Raw genomic sequence first — 24644 nt, 5'->3', positions numbered from 1 at the left:
CTGCCGGAGCATCCGGCAGTGGTCACCGGAACCCAGGTCCCCTCGACCCCCCTGCAGGTGTCCTCCCCTCCCCCTCAACACGGCTGGGTTCGCCCACACCGCCCAGGCCCGTGCACATCTCGGTTATTGAGCTCAGGTGTGGCAGGGCCATGGCTTCTTCATGTTCTCCAGGGCTTCATTTCCATTCTGAGGCCCCTTCGTCTTGATTAATTCAGGATTCTTGTCCTCTTTCCTCAGATCTCGTAATTGTAGCAGGTGGAGCTATGTAGGGAGTGGGGGCAGGCCCAGGCCTCACGGGTTTCTTTTTTAAAAATATTTTTTTATTGATTTCAGAGAGGAAGGGAGAGGGAGAGAGATAGAAACATCAATGATGAGAGAGAATCATTGATCAGCTGCCTCCTGCCCGCACCACACTGGGGAACATGCCCTCAACCCAGGCACATGCCCTGACCGGGAATCGAACCGTGACCTCCTGGTTCCTAGACCCATGCTCAGCCACTGAGCCACGCCGGCAGGGCCTCCTGGGCTTCTTTGGTCCATTCCGAATGACATCCATGGGAAGCCCTGGCCTGACGTGACCTGGGTCATCAGCTCTGCAGGCTGTGCTAGCCCATCAGCAGTCCTGTCTGCTTGATGCTCACCTGCAGGCGGACAAGGAGGCTTTATGTCTTCCCACCCAGGCACCATCCATGGCCCCTGATGTAGAACCTGCCCTCCCTCCCCCCAGGACTGCCTGGATGAGGCGCCTCAGGGTTTCCCACCTCCATCGGGTGTGCAGGGCTAGCCCGGAGCCCCCCACCAGGCTGGGCCCCTGGGATCTCTGGGCGGCTCAGCACACGCCCCTCCTCCACCTGGGCAGGGGGAGCAGCTCGGCCGCCCCCCTGATTCCTGATGCCCGCCTCCTGTCAGGGCTCGCTCACTGCAGGGATGTCAGAGGCAGCTGCAGGGCTCCTCGGTGACCTGCCAGGATCTTGGGTTTTCACCAGGGCACCATTATAATGAGGGCAGGTGAGGGGTGGACGACAGGGAGGAGCAGTGGGATCATGGCTGGTGGCCCTGGGAGCAGCTGGAGCAGAGGAGCAAACGCAGGGCGTGGCGCTCAGCGAGAAGAAACTGACATGAGGGAGCGGGAACCGGACAGGAGCCCTTGGTGGCCTGATGGGGTTCAGGCTTTCTGGGGCACTTGCTTGGGGGCAGCGCAGCATCTAGAGCAGAGGACCAGGGGCCACTGGATTGCGAGGCTAGTCCACTAAGACTCCAGAACCCCAGCCCGTCAAGCGCATGGAAATTCTGGGAAAGCCATTCAGGCCTGTGCTGGAGGGTATGGGTTTGCCCCGTTCCCTGACAGGCGTCCCCAGTCTCCTCGAGGCCGTCCTGCGATGGGCGCCAGGCTGTGGCTGCGGGAGTGGCAGGGGCTGCCAGGGCCTTCCTCCCTGGCCCATAACACTGCCCTTCTCCGGGTTCAGGCGCAGCCTCGAGGCCTGTGCCGCCCGCTGGCCCAGCACAGCCCTGGGGAGCCCAGCCCTCCAGGCTCTCGCTTCCTGACCAGCAGTGCTGCCTCTGGCCCTAACCCCTAGGCCCAGGATTCTTGAGACAAACATGGCTGTGCCGCTCGTTCTAGAACGGTGGTTCTCAACCTTCTGGCCCTTTAAATACAGATCCTCATGTTGTGACCCAACCATAAAATGATTTTCGTTGCTACTTCATAACTGTAATGTCGCGGGGGAGAAAAAAATGGCTGAGGCTTAGACGGACGTGTTGGTGCTTTGTCCCGGAGCAGATGGGGGCGAGCAGCTGAAACGGGTAACAGTCAGCCCGATCAAGCTGGGGAGGTTCGGCTGAGAGACAGTCTGCAGCCAGGAAAGACAGAGAACTCCTAAAAAACGTGGATGGTTAGAGATTGAGGCTGAAACCTCCCCCTGGGCGCCAGCGCAGCAGCGAGACCGCGCCATCTTGGGGAGCGGTTGCCGGCATCCAGAGAGCGGCTACTAGCCCTGCGGCTACTAACCCGGAGGCAGCGACTCGCAAGCAGCGCGACTACGGGAGCCCAGCAGAGACCTGCATCCCTCCACAGAAAGGTTAGACTTACCCCAAAGGTGCGGTTTGCAGTTCAGGTTGGAGCGAGGAACGCGAGCGCGGGCGCAGGGGGAAATCTGCGCACTCCAAAATCCGTGCCCATAGAGGCCAGCGTAATCTGCAAGTGGGGAGGGCTCCCGCAGGGCTGCTGCCAGAAGGTAACACTATAAATGAGCCCATAGTTGGACTGGATGCAAAAAGGGCTACCTCAGAGTTTCCCTGATAACCGGCTACTTGTTGCCAGGGGCTTGAGCGCGCGCAGACATAACGCGCAGACCCAATGCGCAGACATTCCGCGCAGTTCTGGAGGGTGGAACCCTGCGAGTTCGAACAGCTTCCCAGGCTCTTGTTTGCACACTTCCTCTTACTTCTGTGAGTTTGATTGTTGACCCCAGTGGATGTGATTGCCCAGTTGGGGTTGCTGACAGAGCTTGTAGGGGAGGACTGTTTTTGGGGAGCCGGGGAAGCAGAGCTGGGAGTGGCGCCTGGGGAGCCAGCTCTGGGCGGAGCTGGTTCAGGTACAATACAGAGCTCCTGGTCGGAGGAACTTATAGCCTCGGAGGTCAATCCAGAAACACTGCCACCCAGAGGCAGAGCCACGAACTGACTCTTCTGTAAATACAGATAAGGCAATAAGGGGATTTTACGGCCGGCCTTAAATTCAGGACTGTGGCTTACAACACGGAGGAGCAGTGTATCAGAGGGAAATTCAACATTCTCCTGAATTCCGGGCAGGCCAATAAGAAGAGTAGAAGATCTGAAGCACCTGCATTACTGCACATTTTTATTTTTATTTTTTTAAATTACTTTTTCTCCTTTTAACTAAGAAAACTTTTTTTTCTGTTTTTCTTTTTTCTTTTTCTCCATCACCTGATTTTGCCCTTTCAGCTACTACATTTTTATTTTTAACTAGTATTTTTACCGCTACCATTTTACCATTCTTTTAAGTGTCATTTTATTTTGTCTTTATTTTATTTGGGGACTAATGTTCTCCATTCTATTTTCATCGTTCCTTAGCAACATTTTTCTCTACATCAATTTGCCTCTGTGCTAAACAATCTTCCCTACTTTTTCCCTTTTGCTGTCCTGTTTCTCTTACCCTACTCCAGCTTTTGATTTTCCCTATTCTTTTTACCCCCTGTCAAAATTTAACCCTGCTTATATATCCTACGTCCTATCCCCTGTTCTAAATCCTTACACACCTTTCCCTTATCTTCCTTCACTATCCAATTTTTTTTTTCTTCTTCTTTTCTCTCTCTATTGTCTTATTGTTGTTTGCTTGATTGACGAGTATATTGGGGTTTTTTTTTTAGGATTGTTTGTGAGGTTAGACTGCTTATTCTTTTTATTTTCCTGCCCCTCCCTCTCCCCCCCTCCCCTGGTTATTTCTGTGTTTCTGTTTCCCCTTGCGTCGCTTGATATTATTGGTTGTTTGTAGTTTGTATTCATCTCCAGGAATCTGATGCTGTAATTTGTTGGTATTAGTGGCGGACCTATAGGAGTTTTCTCCTCATATAAATAGTCTCTTCCCCTTTTATACTTCATTCTCTTTTCTCTCTTACTTTTTTTTTCCTCCTCTTTTTCCCCTCCCTTTTTCCAATTTCATTTTTGCACTCCTTTTTTTCTTTCTTTCTTTTTTCTCTTCTACCTTTTTCTCTTCTTTCCCCCTTATCTCTCAACTCTCTTAGCTCGGGTGGCCACCTTTATTTGGGGTTACTAATATCGTAAATACAATAGTGTTTAGTGCCTGGTACGTTGTGCCTTGTTGTGTTGTATTTTGTGCCTTTAAATCAACACAGCAGATTCAAGCAACAGCGGCCTCCTGATCACCATACGCTCTGCCTGGGGAACAGTTGCTGTGTGTGAAGCCTCCCTCCACCAGCCAGAAGAGCCGCCACACCTGTGAACAGCACCCACCAGAGGCTCTGCTATCAACAGAGGAGCCGCTGCTACCACAACCGCCCAAGGAGCCGCCCAAGGAGCAACCACAGCCCGAGGAGCCACTGCCACCCAGGGTCCAGCCACTCAACGATTCAACAACTAGTCATGTCAGTGAGATCAAACATGGGCAGACAAAGAAACCCCCAAAGGAAAGAAAAGGAGGACTCGCCAGAAAAGCAGCTAAGTGAGACAGAGATATGCAACATGACGGAAAAAGAATTCAGAATAAGGTTCCTAGAGTACATGCACCAGATGTTCAAGAAGCAAGAAGAAACAGATGAAAAACTCAACTACTTATGCAAGAAGCTAGAAGAAACAGATGAAAAAATCAACAACTTAAGTAAGTCCCAAGAAGAAATGAAGAGCGACATAGCTTCAATAAAAACTCCATTGAAAGTATCAACAGTAGACTGGGAGAAGCGGAGGACCGAATTAGTGAATTAGAAGACAAGGAAGCAAAACACACTCAAACTGTACGGCAAATGGAGAAAAAAATTAAAAGACAGGAGGAGAGCCTAAGGGAGCTTTGGGACAACATGAAACGAAACAACATACGAATAATAGGGGTGCCAGAACAACAGAAAGATGAACATGGATTAGAAAACCTATTCGAAGAAATAATATCAGAAAACTTCCCTGAGGTGGGGAAGAAAAAAGTCACACAAGCCCAGAGAGTCCCAAACAAGGTGAACCCGAAAAGACCCACACCAAGATAATCATAATCATAATTACCATGGCAAATGTTCAGGATAAAGTGAGAATCTTACAGGCTGCAAGAAAGTAACATACAAGGGATCTCCCATTAGATTATCAAATGATTTCTCAACAGAAACACATCAGGCCAGAAAAGAATGGACGGAAATCTACAAAGTGATGCAAAGCAAAGGACTGAATCCAAGAATACTCTATCCAGCAAGGCTATCATTCAACTGAAGGGGAAATAAGAAGCTTCACAGACAAAAAAGGGCTAAGGGAGTTTATCACCACCAAGCCAGCCATGCAAGAAATGCTAAAGGGACTGGTGTAAAAAGAAGAAATATCAAGCTCAGAAAGAAAACAGCCACACACACACAAAAAAAGAAATGGCTACAAACAAGTACCTTTCAATAATAACTTTAAATGTAAATGGACTAAATGCTCCAACCAAAAGACATCGAGTGGCTGAATGGATAAAAAAACATGACCCATACATCTGCTGTCTACAAGAGACCCACCTCATTAGAAGGGACTCACACAGACTGAAAGTGAAGGGATGGAAAAATATCTTTCACGCAAATGGAAAGGAAAAGAAAGCTGGGGTAGCAATACTTATATATGACAAAATACATCTCAAAGTGAAGGCCATAACCAGAGATAAGGAAGGCCACTTCATAATACTAAAGGGATCAATACAACAAGAAGATATAACCCTGGTAAACATATATGCACCCAATGTAGGAGCACCCACATACATAAGAAAACTTCTGGAAGATATCAGGGGAGAGATCAACAACAATACAATCATAGTAGGGGACTTTAATACACCACTGACATCACTGGATAAATCCGCTAGACAAACAATCAGCAAAGAAACAGCAATCCTAAATGACTCACTAGATCAGATGGACTTAATTGACATCTTCAGAACACTTCACCCCACAGCTGCGGAATATATTTCCTCTCAGGTGCTCATGAGACATATTCAAAAATAGACCACATATTGGGTCACAAGCAAAGTCTCCACAAATCAAGAAGATTGAAATCATAAAAAGCATCTTCTCAGACCACGAGGGCATAATGTTAGAAATAAACTACAATAAAAACAATCCAAAATACTCAAACACTTGGAAGCTGAATAGCATGTTATTAAATATTGATTGGGTTACCGATGACATCAAAGAAGAAATTAAAAACATCCTGGACACTAATGACAATGAAAACACAACAATCCAAAACCTCTGGGACACAATGAAAGCAGTCCTGAGAGGGAAGTTTATAGCTCTACAGGCCTATCTCAAAAAACAAGAAAAAATGGTAGTTAATCATCTAACTCTACAACTCAAAGAATTAGAAAGAGAGCAACAAGAAAACCCCAGAGTGAGCAGAAGGAAGGAGATAATAAAGATTAGAGCAGAAATCAATGACATAGAGACCAAAAAAACAATACAGAAAATCAATGAAACCAAGAGCTGGTTCTTTGAAAGGATAAACAAGATTGACAAACCCCTTGCCAGGCTCACCAAGAAGCAAAGAGAGAGGTCCCAAATAAACCAAATCAGAAATGATAGAGGCAAAATAACAACAGACCCACAGAAATACAAATGATTGTTAAATAATACTACGGGCAACTCTACTCCAACAGAGACAACCTGGAGGAAAAGGACAAATTCCTAGAAAAATACAACATTCCAAAACTCAATCAGGAAGAATCCAAAAACCTCAATAGGCCAATAACTATGGAAGAAATTGAAGCAGTCATCAGAAAGCTTCCAGCAAATAAAAGCCCAGGGCCAGACGGCTTCACGGGGGAGTTTTACCAAACATTCAAGGAAGAACTAAAACCTACCCTCCTCAGACTACTACAAAAAATTCAAGAGGAAGGAACACTTCCATGCTCATTCTATGAAGCCAGCATCACCCTAATACCAAAACCAGGTAAAGACATCACAATGAAAGAGAATTACAGGCCAATATCCCTCATGAACATAGATGCCAAAATCCTCAACAAAATCTTAGCAAATCGGATCCAGCAGTACATCAGAAGGATCATACACCATGACCAAGTAGGATTTATCCCAGAGATGCAAGGATGGTACAACATCCGTAAATCAATAAATGTGATACATCACATAAACAAATTGAAAGAAAAAAACCACATGGTCATATCAATTGATGCAGAAAAAGCTTTCGACAAAATCCAACACCCATTTTTGATAAAAACTCTCAGAAAGGTGGGAATAGAAGGGTCATACCTCAACATAATAAAAGCCATATACGACAGGCCCACAGCCAACATCATACTCAATGGACAAAAACTAGCACCATTTCCCCTAAGAACAGGAAAAAGACAGGGATGCCCACTCTCACCGCTACATAGTATTGGAAGTATTAGCCATTGCAATTAGGCAAGAAGAAGAAATAAAAATAAAAGGCATCCAAATTGGAAAAGAGGAAGTAAAACTGTCCTTATTTGCAGATGACATGATATACAAAACCCTAGAGACTCCATCAAAAAACTACTAGACTTAATACATGAATTTGGCAATGTAGCAGGATACAAAATTAACCCCAAGAAATCTGTGGCATTTCATTTCTATATACCAATAGTGAACTTTCAGAAAGAGAGATTAGAAAAACAATCACACCAAAAAAATTAAGGAATAAACTTAACAAAGAGGTTAAAGACCTCTACTCAGAAAACTACAGGACGCTGAAAAAAGAGATAGAGGAAGACATAAACAGATGGAAGAACATACCATGTTCTTGGATTGGTAGAATCAACATCATTAAAATGTCCATACTACCCAAAGCAATCTATAAATTCAACGCACTTCCCATTAAAATACCAATGGCCTTCTTCAAAGATCTAGAACGAACTCTCCAAAAATTCATCTGGAATAAAAAAAGACCCCGAATAGCTGCAACGATCCTGAGAAAGAACAAAGTAGGTGGGATCTCAATGCCAGATATCAAACTGTATTACAAAGCCACTGTTCTCAAAACTGCCTGGTACTGGCACAAGAACAGACATATAGACCAGTGGAATAGAATAGAGAGTCCAGAAATTAGCCCAAACCAATATGCTCAATTAATTTTTGACAAAGGAGGCATGAACATACAATGGAGCCAAGATAGTTCTTCAATAAATGGTGTTGGGAAAATTGGACAGATATATGCAAGAAAATGAAACTAGACCACCAACTTACACCATACACAAGAATAAACTCAAAATGGATAAAGGACTTAAATGTACGACAGGAAACCATAAAAATTCTAGAAGAATACAAAGGCAACAAAATCTCAGACATATGCCAAAACAATTTCTTCACTGATACAGCTCCTAGGGCAGTTGAAACTAAAGAGAAACTGAACAAATGGGACTACATCAAAATAAAAAGCTTCTGCACAGCAAAAGAAACCATCAACAAAACAACAAGAAAACCCACCTCTTGGGAAAACATATTTGCCAACGTCATATCTGATAAGGGCTTAATCTCCAAAATTTATAGGGAACTCATACAACTTAACAAAAAGAAGATAAACAATCCCATCAAAAAATGGGCAAAGGATCTAAATAGACACCTTTCAAAAGAGGACATTCAGAAAGCCAAGAGACATATGAAAACATGCTCAAAGTCACTAATCATCCGAGAGATGCAAATCAAAACAACAATGAGGTAGCATCTCACACCTGTCAGAATGGCCATCATCAACAATTCAACAAACGACAAGTGCTGGAGAGGATGTGGAGAAAAAGGAACACTTGTGCACTGCTGGTGGGAATGCAGACTGGTGCAGCCACTATGGAAGGCAGTATGGAGGTTCCTCAAAAAATTGGAAATGGAACTCGCATTTGACCCTGTGATCCCACTTCTAGGAATATATCCCAAGAAACCAGAAACACCAATCAGAAAGGATATATGCACCCAGATGTTCATAGCAGCACAATTCACCATAGCTAAGATCTGGAAACAGCCTCAGTGCCCATCAGTAGATGAATGGATTAGAAAACTGTGGTACATCTACACGATGGAATACTATGCTGCTGTTAAAAAGAAGGAACTCTTACCATTTGCAACAGCATGGATGGAACTGGAGAGCATTATGCTAAGTGAAACAAGCCAGTCAGTGAAGGAAAAATACCACATGATCGCACTCTTTCATGGATAATTAAGACCATTACAAACTTTTGAACAATAATAAATACAGTGGCAGAGCTGCCTCAAACTGTTTGACGGACTGCAGTGGGAAGGCCAGGGAGGGTAGGGGGACAGGAGGGAGGGGAGTAAGAGATCAATCGAAGGACTTGTATGCATCCATATAAGCATAACTAATGGACATAAGACACTGGGGGGTAAGGGAGGGCAGGGGCTTGTCAAGGGCGGGGGAAAAAAGGACACTTATGTAATACCCTTTGTAATACTTTTAGCGAAAAAAAAACTGTAATGTTGCTACTGTTATGAATTGTAATGTAAATATCTGATATGCAGGATGGTCTTAGGCAACCCCTGTGAAAGAGTCGTTCGACCGCCAAAGGGGTCGCGACCCACAGGTTGAGAACCGCTGTCCTAGAAGGTCCCTGAGCCCAGACATCTCCCAGGCACCCACACAGGAATGGCTGAGCCCTGACCCTTCCCAGAGTGGCTGCTGGGAGGAGGGCTGTGCCTTTCAGGCAGCCATGGGGTGGGAGTGGGGGGGCGGCGGGGCAGGGGGAGGGGCGGGGGTGCAGGGAGCCTCTGCCCAGACCCACAGTCCAGGGGCCTGACCCTGGCTGACCCAGGTGATGGAGAGGACTTGCCGGGCTCTGGCCCAGGCACTGCCTCAGTTTGCTTATGTCTACACATCACTGTGCTCTGCTGCAGCAGGGCAGCCAGGCGGTTCTAGAATTCTCTCTTAGGAGGTCACAGAGTCTGTCACAGAGGAAAGGGCGGGGACCTCAGATTCAAGAACCCCACCTTCGGGGCAGACTCTCACTCTGAGCATCGGTGACGATGAAGAAGCAGCAGTCCTTCTGTTCTCCTGGGGTCTCGAGACCCCCCTCTCCCATCCCCCTTTCCCCTGCCTCTTCCTCCTCTCCTGTTCCCCTCCACCCCTGCCAACGGCCTGGCCCTCCTCCTGCTCCCCCACCTGGCCCAACCAGGTTCCCATCTCTCACCAACAGGTTCCCTCCTCTCTCGGGAGCCCGCAAGGCTGGCAAGCCGCAGAGGGGCCCTAGGGTCCCCTGCTCCCCCTGCCCTGCCAACCCCCCGTCTCCCCTTTCCATCCACCCTGTCCGCCTGGCCTCCCTCTCTTCCTTTGCCCCACACCCCCCTTCTGGTCCTTCTATGGCCTCCAGCCACCGGGACAGATGGCTCCCCAACCCCTCCCCTCCTGCCCAGTCCCCACTTCCCTCCATAGCCCGTCCTTTGGGCTACCCTAACAACTGTGCCAGGGGCCAGGAGTCCCTGCCATTGGGCACCCAGACCTTTGAGAGCTGGGTCCCTTCCAGGCGACAGGCCCCTTCTGCCCGCAGGGAGCAGAATGCGAATGCGGTGGGCAGCAGCCACAGGTAATCCTGGGGGCCCCGGCTGTCCAGGGAGCCCTGGCTCCACAGTGAGCTCTTAGCCATGTCGCCTGTGAGCCCGTGTCAACTGGTGGAGGATGGGCCACAGGCCAAAGAAAATGCAACAAGCTACTGTGTGTCCACTCGTGGGCCCTCCAGGCTCTCAGAGCCGCCATTAGAGGGGGTGGCTGGGCTGGGCTGGGCGGACTCTGGGCACCTTTCCCTGCCAGCTGCTTCCCCCCCATGTGGCCAAGCACAGTCCCTCATTCAGAAGGAGCGAGTGCCCCGTGCCTGATAGAAAACGCACTCCCCAAACCAGCCTCCCTGGGAGACAGTGACTAGGGGTCCCTCTGGCAGAGCCAGGGCTGGGGGGCGTGGCCGTGGGGGTGAGGAGGAGCCCTGCTGTGAGGCACTGGGGCCTGGAGGAGGGAGGGGCTGGGACCCTCTGGGCAAAGTGACCATTCACTGTGGTCCTCGGTGTGGCTGGCCCTCCACACAGCTGGTCAGGGCCTGTCCTGCAGCGTGGAGGGGGGGGAGGGGGGAGGGGGGAGGGGTGGGGGGGGGAGCGAGAGGGTAGGGGGAGGTGTAGGGGGGAGAAGGAGCGAGGGGAGGTGGAGCGAGGGGAGGGGGAGGGGGAGCGAGGGGAGGGGGGAGGGGGAGCGAGTGGATGGGGGAGGGGGAGCAAGGGGGGGAAGGGGAGCGAGGGGAGGGGGGAAGAGGGGGGAGCGGGGGTGGGGGGCAGAAAGAAGCGCTGGGTTGGGTTGGGGGGAGCTGTAGGGAGATGAGGGCTGTGTGGAGGGGGCTTCCACTCTCTTCCTGCCCCCTGGCAAGACCCCGGGGGACCAGGGCTACTCCCGCTTCCCACCTGTGGGCACAGGGAAAGAAAGGCCAGACCTGCACGAAATAAGAGGGACCCACGTGTAAACCCCTCTGTCTGCCCAGCTGGACAAGACAGCTTGAGACTGGAAGGCCACAAACTGGAAGGCCAGAAGCCGGGAGGACGGCCCTCCCTTCTTCCCTTTCGAAAGGTGAGTCTGGGGGTGCTGACTGAGCGTGGGGAGGGGACCCCTGAAAACTCACCAGCCACCAGCTGCCTGCCCCTCCGAGGCACGCAGTCTGGCTGGCTTTCTGGATGCAGGCTGGGTGCTCAGCGTCCAGGATGGCGCTTTCTTTTGTCCCCTGTAGGCGTCTCAGTCTTGAACACCGGCTGCCTGCAGGGTGCAGTCATGCTCTGAAGACACACCTGGGACTGCACCCCTTCCTCAGGATCCGCAGCCTCCGCCGGCCACAGGAGCCCAGCTCTCCTGTCCAAGGCCTACACGCCTTCACGTGAGTCACTCCTCAGTGAGTGCAGCCTGTCAGGGCCCCCGGCCTTCAGCTTCGCCTCCTGTGCCAGGAGCAGGCATGCAGATGGGCAGTGTCAGGGTCTGTCCCCAGGACCTGTCCTCTCTTTGTCCACCCGCTCTACCCCGAGGGCAGCCTCCGCTGGGCCTGGGCCAGGAACAGGCCAAGCACCAAGTCCGAACCTGCCCGGAGGCTCCATGTCCCAGCCCTGCAGGCAGGACTCCGGGCCTCGAACCCAGGGGGCAGCATGGCTCTGGCTCTCCGGTGGCTGCAACCTATGCCATTGGATCAGGACAGGACAAGAACCAACGCCCTGACCCTGCGCTCAGAACAACAGCCTGCCCTGCCCGCCAGGCCACCTGTGACACTCTTCACCTGACTCATGGCCCCCAGGTCCTCTTGTCCATTCTCCGCACACACGCCCATACCTATGCACACCCATGCACACACGGGCACGTGCATTCAACGCACGCACACACACACAGAGCTGCTCTCCAAATAGGGTAAGGGCTGCTTTCAGACACGTATGGCTCTGTACCCCTGGCTCCTTCTTTTTCTTGATGGGGAAATGGGCACATGTGGGCCTGGCTACTGCCAGAGACACACAGGCCCGTGTGCTTTGGGGTCAAGGAGCCCTCCGGCCTCCTGCTCAGTGGCCTAGAAGATATGGCTGTGATGACTGTGATGGAGTCAGTGCTACGAGGCCCTGCCAAGGCATTAGGGGTGAGTTAATGAAATGTTTGACCAAATATAGCAGGCTCATTTTTAAGTTGATAATTTTATGTGGCCCTCAAATGATGTTATAAATATCCAAATGGCCCTTGGCAGAAAAAAGGTTCCCCACCCCTGCCTCAGAAGTTTATGTTGTTGACTGGGTTAAGGACCCTCCTCTGATTCCTTATCCCCTCAGAGGGATTTCCTAAAGTGGTAGGGATGGTTAAGCTGGTAGCCAGTGAGCTCAAGAAGCAAGAATTAACAGTTTTGCTCTTCACATTTAAGACTAGCCATTCTCTTCAAGTCTGTTTGCATTTTGGTCTGAGGTTAATTTAATTCAAAAAGAAAGAAAATGACCTTCCGCTTAGCACTTCTTTGTTGATGTTTACATGACTTACTATTTCAGGCAATTAAATATAGTACTCATACAGGAAGATTATGTTGTGGTAGACAATATAACCAAAAGGTACGTGTTTAATGTGTGTACACGTATCCTTTGAGTATTAGGGGGTAATACATATACCTATCCTTAGTACTCTGCTAATATATTACTGTACACTTGCAAAAGAGAACTCTGTGCCTTAGCACTAACACTGGGAAGCCTCTACTTTTATTCCAGGCTTGAATGTGGAATTACTTAAAGGATTTTGAAATACAACCTTGTAAATTCTATAGAATTATCCACTGAGTAAAAATTTAATTAGTTAGATTTGAGAAACCTGAACAATAATAGTTTGAATTTCAATTCCTTAACAGCACAAAAGCAGTTTATGTGAGAGTAATGTTGTACATAAAGCACAAGAATTTGATGGCTGAATAGAACATTTTTGAGGTTAGCTGATATTTACTGCGGTATTGATTTATTGAGGGGAAAAAAGAGCAGAATTTTCCCATTATTAGGTTGTTATTCTTTCATGTTGTGTATTATTTAATTTACATGACCTGCACTTATTTGACACTCTTCTAAGTTTTGAGTAGTTATGCTATAATTTTAAACTATGTAACTTATCTGTTTAAGAGAATTATTTTCACTTTACATAAAAAATATTTTTTTAAAATATATTTTATTGATTTTTTACAGAGAGGAAGGGAGAGGGATAGAAAGTTAGAAACATCGATGAGAGAGAAACATCGACCAGCTGCCTCCTGCACATCTCCCACTGGGGATGTGCCCGCAACCAATGCACGTGCCCTTGACCGGAATCGAACCCGGGACCCTTCAGTCCGCAGGCCGACGCTCTATCCACTGAGCCAAACCGGTTCCGGCAACTTTACATAAAATTTTTATTTCCAAATTCATCAAATGGAAGTATTTTCTTTTTCTATAAAATAGAGACAGCAAAAGTAAAATGCTTTTGGTATTTTAACATTTGATCTGTTTTCGAGGTGACACCCAAAACTCATGTTACATATTAGATTTTATAAAGATTAGGTAGGCTTTTTGTGAAAGAGAAAGTATGATCTTGCAAACAGGTTTTCAGTAACTGTTGACTTATATTTGGTTCTGCTGAATTTTTGGCCTTGATTTAGGCAGCTAATCCAGGTTGCTGTCTGGAAGACTTTGTGAGGTGGTACTCACCCCGGGATTACATTGAAGAGGAAGTGATTGATGAAAAGGGAAACACGATTCTGAAAGGAGAACTGAGTGCCCGAATGAAGATTCCAAGCAACATGTGGGTGGAAGCCTGGGAAACAGCTAAGCCAGTTCCTGCCAGAAGGCAAAGGAGACTCTTTGATGATACGCGGGAAGCAGAAAAGGTAACTGAGGTTTGGGTATCTAACACTAAAGTGGTAGTTACTGTTCTAGCATTTTAAAAACTCACTATCATAGACATGAGAAGCAAAGCATTGAAATTTAATGCGCCTTTTATGTGTCTACTATTTACACTTAAGATTTTAGAATTAGTTGCAGTTAGGCCCCAAAATAAGATATCCATATTTTATGTAGAATGCTTACCATTGGACTGTCTCATCTCACAGCATATATCAAAAACCTTAAAAAAATGGTCATGTCCTTTGACCTAGCAATTCTACCACCAAGAAATTTATTAAGGAAATAATGAGAAATATGTAAAGGTCAATGTACAAGAATGATGTTCAGCAAAGTTTTTTAGTGAAAAGTGCATATAACCAAAGTTACCAAAAATAAGCTTGGTTCGATAAATTATGGTATGATCATTTAGTGAACTGCTCTTCAATTACTAAAAAATATTTGGAATTCTAATGAATAATGGTAGCTGCCTGATATCAAATTGCCCCACATACCCTCCTACCCACCATCCACTGGCCTCCCAAATAATCCCATGCACTTAATAAGTAATAAATAAATCCATGCCTTAAGCATTACTAGGAGACAGAGATTACAGTGACCCTCAAATTAAAACTATAAGTAGAGAAACAAGCCAAATTCCAATGGAGTTCCTATTGCTGCAGGAGAGTGTGGACAGGGACTTTTAAGAAGAGCTGAGGGATACAGACGGAGCACAGAGTCACCCCAGAAAGAGAGAGCTTACCACTGGGGGCCAAAGTACTTGGTACAGGTAGAGCTTGATAGTTCACAGCATGGCTACAGGGAGAGGCTTAAAGTAAGCTGGATGAGAAGTGAACACTCAGAGATACTGTCTTGGGAAACCAGATATATAGAGAAGGGTTGATACCCCTTAGAGATAAAGAAATGATGGGAAAGAAGGAAATGAGAGGGAAACTAAGGATCATGCAGAAGTGAAAGACAAACAAGGCTTATCAACTGCCTGGCCAGTGTGGCTTGGTAGAGTGTCGATCTGTGAACTAGGAGGTCACAGTTTGATTCCCGGTTAGGGCACATGCCTGGGTTGCGGGCTCAATGCCCTGTAAGGGGCGTGATTCTCTTTCATCAATGATGTTTCTATCCCTCTCTCCCTCATCCTTCCTCTCCCAAATCAATAAAATAATAAAAGAAAAAAACCAAAAAAATAACATCAACCTCCCTCATCTTCTGCTGGCCTTTAAAGAAACTGCAGAAAAGGGGCACTTTCAAATTGTGGTATGAGTAGGTATACTAAAGAGCAGACCACATCCATACAAAAGTATAAAAAAACAAAATGCAGGTGGGTCAGTTAGCCAATGAAAACATTTCCCAGAAAATTGACCATGAAGCAGAAAATTGTTAACAACACACCATACATACTGAATCAGATATCTTTAAACAAGCATGGGGGATATGAAAAATCACTTTTAATCAGAAATACTAAAACCAAGAGAAAAAATGGACCCCAAAACTCTGCAAAGTAGTGAAACCACAGCTGGTTTAACTCAATATAGAAATAGAAGAAAAAGATACCATATCAAAAATAAAGACTAAATGACAAGGGGCCCAAGAGAGAGTAGATTCATATTGAAATATAATAAAAGGCGTCAAGAAAAAGTGGCAAAAGGACTAAAGTGGGTTGGAGAGAAAGTAGTAGAAATGGAAAATAGGAAAAGTAGGAATAATACTCATTTTATCAGAGTCCTTGAAGAAAAATCAAAACACTAGCCCTGTTAGGTGGCACAGTTGGTTGGAACATCATCCCGCACACCAAAAGGTTGTGGATTTGATTTCTGGTCCAGCACATACCAATCAATGTCGCTCCCTCTGCCTCTTCTCTTTCTTCCTCTCCCTCCCTTCCTCTCTCTCTCTCTCTCTCTCTCTCTCTCTCTCTCTCCTTTCCCCTCTCTCCAAAAAAAAAAAGACCCAATAAAAACATATCCTCCGGTGAGGATTCAAAATCAAAACACTAAAACAGAACTAATGTTTAAAACTGCAATCCAAGAAAATTTTAAAAAAGGAAGAAAATGGCATCACTTGTGCTACATAAAAGCCAGTGACATCAAACCTGGTTAATACCTTATCTGTTGCAGTTTTAACCTCTCCCAAAGACATAATCTTAATCAGCCAGTATGGAATTCTGGCCAAGCACCAGTGAGGTAATGTCACCCGGGCCCTCTACCCCCACAGAAAGAAGAGTCAATCTGCATGATAAGAATGCTGTATTTTTTAAATCAGAAAAGTAAAACAATTTCCACTTTAGAAAAAAAAAGACAATAAAAAAACCAAACCCAAAAAATCAATGGAGGGTCACTAGAAATGTTTAGAAATAATAAGTGAGAAAAATAGGTCACAAACAGTATTTTAGACACTTAATATTAGTTCATTTAATGTTATGTGTACTTGATATTTTGAAAAATTCTGGAATGAAAATGTTCCACCATTAAAAATTCTATCCCTAGGTGGTATGATTTACGGGTAGTTTTTATTAATTTGTATGCATTACATATGGAAGTGGGGATGGGGGATATGAGAATATTAACCCTTATTGAAGACAGAAGTATGCAGTTGTCTTCAGTAACATTATTCTTATCTTTGGAAGTAGTAGCTATTTTTCTGGAATGTAGGGGTAGATACTAAGAGAAAAGAGCTCTTCTCTACTTTTGTTATAGATGTGAGTTCAGTGGTCCAAAGCAGCCGGTGTGCCGCAATAATTTTTAAAGCGTGCAACACCTGACCATTTGGTCAGGGACACTGATCTCTTTTCCCTTAGATTGTCAAATAAAAAAATGGTAGCAGCTAACACAATAGCCGTCTGGTCTGAATGAATCAAAATTATACCTATTTTTTTTGTCAGATTGTCAAAAACTATATTTTTTGGTGTGCTGCAGAATTCTAGTAAAGAGTTTATGTGTGCCATGAGATGAAAAAAGTTGAAAATCACTGGTCCAGAGGATTTTTTTGTTTCGTAAATGGCTGCTTTATTCGTAGGCAGCTGCATTGATCATTGATCTGAGTCTGTGCCTCCTCCAGGTGCTGCACTATCTGGCAATGCAGAAACCTGCAGACCTCGCTCGGCACCTGCTACCTTGTGTAATTCATGCAGCCGTCCTCAAGGTAAAGGAAGAAGGTAAATGTCTTACTTGAATAGTAATTAGTTCATTTCTAAAATGAAAGTGTATTTTGTCTAACTTATTTAATGATGGTTTTGATCTTTCTCATAGAAAGTCTGGAAAACATTTCTTCCGTTAAGAAGATTATCAAGCAGATAATATCCCATTCCAGCAAAGTCCTGCACTTTCCCAACCCGGAAGACAAGAAACTAGAAGTAAGTTGGGTGACTGTCAGCATCTCGACAAGTACTGTCTCTTCCCAGTGGGCAGTACTTACTTTCAAGAAACATTTTAAAAGGCTTTGCCTTTCTTTGCTGTTTTTCAGTGTTACGACTTTCTCTTTTCTACTGTTAGGAAATCATCCATCAAATTACTAATGTGGAAGCCCTAATTGCTAGAGCCCGCTCACTGAAAGCCAAGTTTGGAACTGAGAAATGTGAACAAGAGGAGGAAAAGGAAGATCTCGAAAGGTAATTGCTATTTGACACGCTCATTTTTGTCTGCAGTAGGAAAATACACCACTGCTTTAGAATATTTTAATGAAATATTGAGATTCTTTGTGATACTCTCCTATTATTTGCCAGCATTAGCCAGATTCAGAGAAATAATTATCATAGGATTTGACCTCTGCCGTATTTCTGAGTACTTTCTAGGTGTTTCCATTGCTCCCACTTGCAGAACCAAGTCTACCAGGTCTCTCTTCCCAGCAAAGTCCTTGTTTGCTCCCGGAGGCGTGGTGCCTGCACCTGAGGAGAAGCCATTATTGACGCTGTCACTAGCAGTGCCCAGAGCTTTGCTTTCAGCTCTCACTGTTCCTTAACCACAGTCTGAGGGATTCTGCAACTATAATTCTGCTCAATATTCATTTAATTTTTTAAAAATACCTGTGAGAGCAAAGGTGCATTTACTGTCCACCTTGCAGATATGTTTGGAGAGTGACTGGTAGCCTCTCCAGGATGAGACAAATGACTGGGCCGGTCTTCTCCTGGCAGCATCGTTATCAAGGGAGCCTTCAGTGTGCGCCCCTGTCTGTTTGTGCCCATTGAAAGGACATGTTGCTTTAATGTGTGATAAAGTGTTTCCAAATTAGCTACTTCAGTAGCTTGAATTTGTTATAATGTTAACATCGTCAGTAGCCTTTTCACAAGGAATGGCATTATTGATGCTAGAAAATTAATAGTCTATGACAAGGCATTTGCTTTAGCTTCTCACAAGATTTTGTTTGAATTTTATATCTTTTGTTGAGTGAAATTTTCTCCCAGCTTTCTTTGTTCTTGAAAATGCCTTTTTTTTCCTTTTCTGGATCCACTCTGTTCATCAGTTTATTTTGTTAATTAGATTCCACATATGAGTGAGATTATGTGATACTTGTCTTCCTCTGACTGCTTATTTCACTTAACATAATACTCTCCAGGTCCCTCCATGCTGTCTTAAAGGGTAAAAGATCCTTTTCTTTTTTTTTCTTTTTTTTTTTATAGTATTCCACAGTGTAAATGTACCACAGTTATAGTATTCCACAGTGTAAATGTACCACAGTTTTTTTATCCACTCATCTACTGATGGGCACTTGTACTGTTTTGAACATGGTGCATGTTTTTTCTGATTGGTGTTTTGGGTCTCTTAGGATAGATTCCTAGAAGTGGGATCACTAGGTCAAATGGTAGTTCCATATTTAATTTTTTGAGGAAACTCCATACTGTTTTCCATAATGACTGCACCAGTCTGTAATCCCACCAGCAGTGTGGTAGGGTTTCCTTTTCTCCACATCCTCACCAGCTTGTCATTTGTTAATTTGTTGATAGTAGCCATTCTGACAGGTGTGAGGTGATACCTCATTGTTACTTTAATTTGCATCTCTCTGATGATCAGTGAGTTTGAGCATTTTTTCATATGCCTCTTGACCATCTGTATGTCCACTTTGAAGAGGTGTCTGTTTAGGTCCTTTGCCCATTTTTTGATTGGATTGTTTGTCTTCATTTTGTTAAGTCATATGAGTTCCTTATATATTTTGGATATTAACCCTTTGTCAGATGTATCTTTGCCAAATATGTTCTCCGATACAATAGGCTCCCTTTTCATTTTGTTGATGGTTTCTTTTGCTGTGCAGAAGCTTTTTATTAGATGTAGTCTCATTTGTTTATTTCTTCCTTAGTTTCCTTTGCTCAGGAGATACAGCCATAAACATATTACTACGAGAGATGTCTGAGATTTTGCTGCCTAGGGTTTCTTCGACTTACATTTAAGTCTTTTATCCATTTTGAGTTTATTCTTGTGTAAGTTGGTGATCTAGTTTCATTTTTTGGCATGTATCTGTCCAGTTTTCCCAACATCATTTATTGAAGAGACTGTCCTGACTCCATTGTATACTCTTGCCTCCTTTGTCAAATATTAATTTAGCATAATGGAAAATGCCTTTCTTTTAAATGAGAAGAAGTCAGTGAGCAGGCAGTGCATGCCTGGCGGTTCTGCCTTCGACTCTCTTAGCTCTACTCTAGAGATCTGAGATGGACTTGGCAGTATAGTACAGTATTTGCAGCACAAAATGGCACTGTTTATAGTCATGACACTGCCCAGCAAAACCTGTTTATAGTCATGACACTGCCCAGCAAAACATGCATTTTGTACATGCATGCACACATGCACTTAGTGGCTTGGTTAATTGGAGCATCACCCTGTGCACCAAAAGGTTGTGGTTCGATTACTGGTCAGGGCACATACCTAGGTTGTGGGTTCAATCCTCTGTTGGGGCATGGACAGGAGGCAACTGCTCCATGTTTCTTTCCCTCTTCCCCTTCCTCTCACTCTCTCAAATCAATTAAAAAACAAACATATCCTTGAGTAAGGATTAAAAATATTAATATTTTTAAAAGAATAAAAACAAGAAACATGAATCATTGCTTTGTTCTATAAATGAAACTTGGTTTTTGTTATCAACTTTTACTGAATATTTCTTCTTACACTTTGACAGAGATGGGCTGTTCACAGATTTTATGAACACACTTCAAAGGTAGTAAGAATTGTCATTTGAGTCGATTTTAATTCAAATATCAATATATCCTGTTACAAAGTTCCACTCCACATGAATTCGTGCACCTGGCCTCTAGTCCTATATAATAAAGGCTAATATGCAAATTTTCCCTTCGACTAGGAGTTCAACCAGGGGGCGGGCCCAGCTGACCAACCTCCCACATCCCCTCTTCCCAGCCAGCCAGACCCCACCTGTGCACGAATTCATGCACTGGGCCTCTAGTATTATATAATTTATTATTCTTGTTGTCTACACAATATAATTATGTTTTTACATCAATAACTATAAGAGTGTATCATCTTTTCAGGGCCTCATCATATAGCCAATCTGAAATTGTTCATTCATCCCACATTATGTAATTGTAAAAGATTTCAAACTTCCATACCTTGTGGTGAATGTTTCAGGGAATTGGCAGACTAATCCATAAAACAAGCACTTGGTTGGTACATTTCTAAACTCAGTCCTTAAATGCCTGGTTAATGAAAACCATTCAAGTTTATTCATGTAACTTTTTTTTTTTCATAACTGACATTGTATATCAGTTTACTAATATAGGCACACAGTAATTTTATATATTCATACATTTTAGCCCTGGCCAGTCTAGCCCAGCAGTTAGAGTGTTTGCCTGAGCACCAAGGGGTCGTGGATTCGATTCCTGATTGAGGGCATGTACCTGGGTTTCAGGTTCACTCCCTGGCCCCTGTCCAGGCAGGTGCAGGAGGCAACCAATCAGTGTGTCTCCCTCACATCGATGCTTTTCTCTCTCTCCTCCCCCCCCCCCTTGCACTCTCTCTAAAAATCAATGGAAAAAATATCCATTGGTGAGAATTAACCAAAAAAAAAAAAAATCATACATTTTTGTTGTTGTTGTTGTTTTTGTTAATCCTCACCTGAGGATATTTTTCCATGGGTTTCTTTTTTTTTTTTTTTTTTAGGGAAAGACAGAGAGAAATATCAATGTGAGAGAAGCACATCGATTGGTTGCCTCCTGCACAAGCCCTGACCAGGGCCTGAGCTGGGGCGGAGCCTGCAACCGAGGTACATGCCCTTGATCGGAATCAAACTCGGGACCCTTGAGTCCACAGGCCAACACTCTATCCACTGAGCCAAACCGGCTAGAGGGAAAAAAAAACCATACATTTTAATTAACTTCATGATTATATGTTTCAGTGGTATATACGTAAATGGATTCAGCAAATAAAGCACTGATTTGATTTTGCTTCATTCTTGCTAAATTGAATAACTCTGAGACCTTTCCTTAAATCTATTGGATTATCTATTTTTCAAGACATGAACACATTTTTTTAGCATCTTAATTTTTCAGTAAAACTCATAGATTCTTTTCCTGGCCAGTATGGCTCAGTGGTTGAGCATGGACCCATGAATGAAGAGGTCACTGGTTCGATTCCTAGTCAGGGCACAGGCTCAGGTTATGGGCTTGATCCTCACCCAGGAGGGGGTGTGCAGGAGGCAGCCGATAGATGATATTTCGCTCATTGATGTTTCCATCTCTCTATCCCTCTCCCTTCCTCTCTCTCTTAAAAAAAATCAATAAAAACTTACTTTTTTGAAAGTGGTAGATTTTTGTTAAATAATTTTCCCATTAAATGACATTCTGTATATCACCTGTTGAGCCATCAGATGCATGAGTAGTGGGTATGTCTGCTCAGTTTGATAACTAGGTGTGTTGTATGTTTGTCTTGATAATTCTTTTGATAGAATCATGTTCCTTAATATAGTGCATGCTGTCTGAAATAATCTTGAAATTCCTTGTCTCTTTTTAAAACCATCTTGCTTGTTTTTGTTTCCCTTTCATCACTGATTCTTTTCTCACTCTTTCTCAAGCTGACTGAATCTTCTGATGAGGTAACAAACAGCCTTGTCCCTCATAGTTTCTTGTTCCTTCCCCTCCCTCTAACTTCGTGAGATCACCTTTCTAGCCTCTGTGAGAACCAACTCCATTGCTTGACTGAGGACATCAGACTCTCTTGGGTCTTTGCTAGAAGAAACACAGAAACCAGCACATTTTCCCTCTTCCTCAGATGTGTGAATATGGCCCCCACTTTTCGAAGCAGATTGCCCGGTAGTCATTATCCCTTCTGTCTCTCTCCCCAATTTATTTGTGATCTCTGACTGCTCATGTCGTGTTTCAAACCTCTTGTATTTTCTGTGTTGTGTTCTCGAGTAGTCATAACATAATTGACAACATTACTGAATAATGTAGAACATTTTTCTGTATTTATCATGTTTATTCATCTGTCCTTCATAGTGATGTAATTTTAGCACCAACTTGATCTTGAATTTAGCATTTGATTCTATTCAAGGCTGCAGCCATGGCTCCACCTGAGGAGGAACTGAAGAGAATGGGCTCTGCAGAGGAGAGAAGGCAGAACTTGGTGTCAGACTTCCCACCCCCTGCTGGCCGGGAACTCATTCTGCGCACCACCGTGCCCCGCCCCGCCCCCTACTCCCGAGCTCTGCCTCAGCGCATGTACAGTGTTCTCACCAAAGAGGATTTCCGACTGGCAGGTGCTTTTTCATCAGATACCTCCTTCTTCTAGTTCTTCCTGGGCCACCCCATTGTGACTTCAAAGCCAGTGCTGACCCCTTCTGTGGGAAGGAGGTTGTGCTGGTCGGAACCTGGGAGGCATGAAGAGGGCCTGTCCAGTTGAATGATCAAGCGTCGTACTGGCATCTGAAAGACTTTCTGGTGCCAAGCTTGGGAAGGGTAGTAGCTTGTGGGGTCCGAGGTCGTGGGCTTGAACTATTGAAAGATTTCTTCCCCAAAGAGATGGCCCTTGGGGTGGGGTTGGGGACCAAAAAATGCAGGAGCTCTCTGTACTCACTCTGTTGTGTTCAAGATTGTGTTCATTTATTCTTTCTGTGACTGTCCCTTAGGCTGTTGCCTTGCATTTATAGTCTGTGCAAACACTTCTTATTTTTATTAGTATCAAGTATGCAAAGTAGAGAATCTGTTAACTCAGATTTCTGGGTGTTTGGGAGGTAGAATCTATTCCCAGAATCTGTGTTTTTAATATATTAAATGGCATTCTGTTTATTCAATCACCTGGTCACCATTTTTATTATGCTAATTAACTTTCGATGAGCATTTTTAATATTCTAGGAGAAATCCTAGAGTTTCACATAGATATGTGTTTTTCCATATATGACCTAAATGTATTCCTTCTGATAAGACTATATTAAATGTCACTGCAAATTAGTTTGATACCTACTAGTATCTTGTAAGGCTTCTCTTACTTGTTTTGTTTTGGGTGCCATGTAAAAAGATAGCCTGAAAATTATTGTTCTCTCCTTCCCTTGTAGTTCAGTATGCATTCCTTTTGTGTGGTTGATAGTTGGATACCATCTCTAATGAAGTATAACAAAAATACAGTCTTGGTACATAGAGATTATCATGCAGTTAGTATAATTTGGTGTATATGCTATTGTAATGAATAGAAGATTATTTCAGTGAACTATTTTACTTTTGTATTTTAGTTAAAATGAAAATAATTGATGGGGATGTGGAGTAGGACTAGCATAAGGACAACCACAGAATACTTCTAGTTGTCTGATGATCAATACTTATTATGTCTGTGTTGCTATAGGGCCTTTGTTCAGTAATTTAAAATCTATTTTTAGGCCTAGAGTTCCCACTTTAATCCAAAGTAAAAAATGCTTATAATGAAGCATAGGCCTTGCTGTGAAACTTTAAAGACTTAATAGATCTGTGTAAACCTGTTATATTATTTTTGTAAAAAAAAAAAAAAAAAGTATGTGTGCACATATTTCTTGCAGGAATCTCAAGAATATTCTTGTCTTTTTTAAAATGGAACTTACCCCATTTTACTTTTATTATAGTTAAGTGTTTATTTCACAGGTATTTTTAAGAAATAAAAACCAGGTACTGCCGAAACCGGTTTGGCTCAGTGGATAGAGCGTCGGCTTGCGGACTGAAAGGTCCCAGGTTCGATTCCGGTCAAGGGCATGTACCTGGGTTGCGGGCACATCCCCAGATGGAGATGTGCAGGAGGCAGCTGATCGATGTTCCTCTCTCATCGATGTTTCTAACTGTCTATCTCTCTCCCTTCCTCTCTGTAGAAAATCAATAAAATATATTTTTTAAAAAAATAAATAAATAAATAAAATAAAATAAAATAAAATAAAATAAAATAAAATAAAAACCAGGTACTATACTAGGCATTGAAAACAAAACAGAAACCAGAACTCCCTGCTCCTTTCAGAGACCTTCGTGTCACTAGGGAAGGCTGATACCACACTGCCATAAAGTGGAGAGCACAGCCCACCAGCTATGCATGGGAGGTCCAGCATGTACCATATCACTGTATTCATTCACTCATTGGCATGGAGAGTAATACAGGCAATAACAGTGATGCAGGT

General features: G+C 44.2%; 1 protein-coding gene across 2 annotated transcripts; it reads left to right on the top strand.

Moving 5' to 3' along the window:
- Nucleotides 1-12213: 12213 nt before the first annotated feature.
- On the top strand, nucleotides 12214-23306 carry LOC102423644 (rab3 GTPase-activating protein catalytic subunit-like). 2 transcript variants are annotated; one of them, XM_014446227.2, is made up of 6 exons: nucleotides 12214-12325; nucleotides 13847-14074; nucleotides 17136-17232; nucleotides 17327-17430; nucleotides 17570-17685; nucleotides 22568-23306. In XM_014446227.2, the coding sequence occupies exons 1-6, from the start codon at nucleotides 12269-12271 to the stop codon at nucleotides 22599-22601; spliced, it is 636 nt and encodes a 211-aa protein (XP_014301713.2). In that variant the 5' UTR covers nucleotides 12214-12268; the 3' UTR covers nucleotides 22602-23306. The 2 variants fall into 2 exon arrangements, with proteins under 2 accessions (XP_014301713.2, XP_023600879.1); XM_023745111.1 differs by having other exon boundaries at nucleotides 17094-17232.
- Nucleotides 23307-24644: the final 1338 nt, after the last annotated feature.

The sequence above is a fragment of the Myotis lucifugus genome, unplaced genomic scaffold (genome assembly GCF_000147115.1).
Source record: "Myotis lucifugus unplaced genomic scaffold, Myoluc2.0 scaffold_517, whole genome shotgun sequence".
NCBI classification, from domain to species: domain Eukaryota; kingdom Metazoa; phylum Chordata; class Mammalia; order Chiroptera; family Vespertilionidae; genus Myotis; species Myotis lucifugus.
Note: the sequence above shows the minus strand (reverse complement) of the source record. Positions and strands in the feature narration are given on the sequence as shown.